Genomic DNA, 2,301 nt, shown 5'->3' on the forward strand with positions numbered 1-2,301 from the left:
AACAAAAAATAATTAAAAAGATTGTGCAAGCTATCAACAGCAGCTACCTTCTAAGTTGGCTTGCTGCTGCTGCTTTGTTTCTGCTGCTCTTGCTGCTTCCTGCCGATGCTGCTGCTGCAATCGCGTCTCTGCTGCTGCTGTTGCTGTTTTTTCTCTGGTGATTCTGCTGCTGCTTCTGCTGTGCTTCTAAATGGCTGATACCTCTGGTGGTGCCTCTGCTGCTGCTGCTTTTGCGTCTGCTGCTGCTGCATATCTGCTGCTGCTGTTGCATATCTGCTGCCGTATATTTGCTGCTGCTGCATGTTTGCTGCTGTGGTGATGCTGTTCTCTGCTGCCGCTGCTATTATCCCTCCTGCCGCACATAGGAATAATGCAATTATGGGTATTATTTACAAAATAGTATATATGTTATATATATTATATATATTTTATAGTGTATATAAGATAAACAGTATAGATATATGTTATGTGTTTCCAGAGATATAATACAGTTGGATATAATAGAATGTGTTATGGTGGGGGGTGAATGGCTTCATGTGCAGTTTATCTCAAACTAAATTGATTAATTAATTAATTTAAACGATTAATTAATTAATTAATTATTTGGAGGCTGAGGCGAGGGAGAATATGGGGTGTAGCGTTTGTCTATTTCTTGCAAACTATGTGTTAATGGATCCAGGGTCTAAGGACAATAGAAAATGAATTCTATATTAATATAAATATCAATAAAGTAATATTATACGTTTTTTTGAAATAATAATGCAATTAAATACCTTTTAAATTGGGTAAAAGAAGCCCTAAGAAGCGATGGAGTGTATAATAACTACTGGAATATTGCAGGTCGGCTCCTGCGGTGTACGCACATCTACGCTAATGGTGTAAATAAGGATCTTATTTGGGTTGGTTTGATAGATTGAAACTGAATTATAATAAAATTTTAACTATTTAACTTTTAAAATAATTAAAAATGATGCATTAAAACCATTTATTTTGATTTTCTTCTTCGCTTCCACGGCGCAGACGACTGACCAACTGCTGAGGTGTCTGTACACCGTAGAGGCAGCCAACGGCTGCGGTTGAGCATTCTTCCTGTTTAGTTGTTAAATCTTCGTTCTTTTTTCTCTTTTTTTTGAATATTCGAGTAAAAATATCTTGAAACTTCTATTTATCGCCTTTATTTTAGCTTTTAACCTGCGCATACACTGCAACCAGCCACTGTATAGTGCTGCTGTCGACTCCTCTCTGTTGTTGTAGACGTCCGCTGCTCTTGCATTTGCTTGTTTGTCTGTACACTACACCCCTTGTTTTCTTTTATTTTTTTGTTTTTTTTGATTATTTAATTTGTTTTTTGTTTCCACTTTGTCTAATTTCAAATACAAAGAGAATGCCGCACGGCCTTACCGTACTTACTGCCACTATGACTGGCGGCGCAGTAGGAGGATCGACTGCAGCAGGAACTGCTGCTTGCTGCGGCGGTTGGTGTCCTTGGTGCCCCACAGCAACAGCAGCAGCAGGGGCCCCTGCAGCAGCAGCAGCACCCACTGCAGCAGGTGCTGCGGCTGCAGCACCTGCTGGCGCTGCTGCAGCTGTACCCGCTGCTGCTGCAGTACCTGCTGCAGCAGCACCAGCAGCAGCAGGGACTGGTGCGGGTCTAGGAGCAGCAGCAGGGGGTCTTGGCGGAGCAGCAACAGCACCAGGTGCTGCGGCTCCTTTGCTTCCTGGCTTTGGTGCTGCAGCAACAACTGGCAGCGGCACAGCAGGTGCAGCAGCAGCAGCACCGCTGCTGCAGCAAGCCATGGGTGTCGTTACAGGCCTTCTGCTGCTTCCTGGAAAGACATCTTCTCTCTTAGCGAAAATGCGTCAGCAGCAGCAGCAGCAGGAAGGAGATGATGAAGAAACTGTTGCTAGCGACGGCGAGATCTCCCCCAAGACAACAGCAGCAGCAGCAGCAGCAGCAGCAGCAGCAGCAGGTAAACCAAGCGTCTCTTTTACCTCCTTCCCAGATCAAAGGAGAGTGCGTAAGATGAGTCAGCAGCAAAAGGAAGACGCTCAATTCGTTGTTCTCTCTGCTCGCAGCTCCAACGCCTACGGCAGGTTCCTATAGCTAGCTGGCTAGCTAGCCAACTACCCCATAGCTAGCTAGCTACCCTATAGCTAGCTAGCTGGAGAAAAGAAGAGTTTTTGTAGATTAAGGAGTTGAGGGAATTTGTTTGTTTGTCCCTGCATTTGTTTAGAGATCGCAAGCCAAGCAGCAGCAGCAGCAGCAGCAGCAGCAGCAGCAGCAGCAGCAGCAGCAGCAGC

At 45.0% G+C, this 2,301-nt stretch overlaps 1 protein-coding gene across 1 annotated transcript; it reads left to right on the forward strand.

Annotated features, from left to right (window-relative positions):
• Positions 1 to 1,384: 1,384 nt before the first annotated feature.
• EAH_00039420 (hypothetical protein, conserved) lies at positions 1,385 to 2,104 on the forward strand (the record flags this gene model as incomplete). Its single annotated transcript, XM_013395343.1, has 1 exon — positions 1,385 to 2,104. One exon carries the CDS (start codon positions 1,385 to 1,387, stop codon positions 2,102 to 2,104), a length of 720 nt encoding a protein of 239 aa, XP_013250797.1.
• Between the last annotated feature and the right edge of the window lie 197 nt (positions 2,105 to 2,301).

Source organism: Eimeria acervulina, genomic scaffold (assembly GCF_000499425.1).
Source record: "Eimeria acervulina Houghton genomic scaffold, Eah_scaff464, whole genome shotgun sequence".
NCBI lineage: Eukaryota > Apicomplexa > Conoidasida > Eucoccidiorida > Eimeriidae > Eimeria > Eimeria acervulina.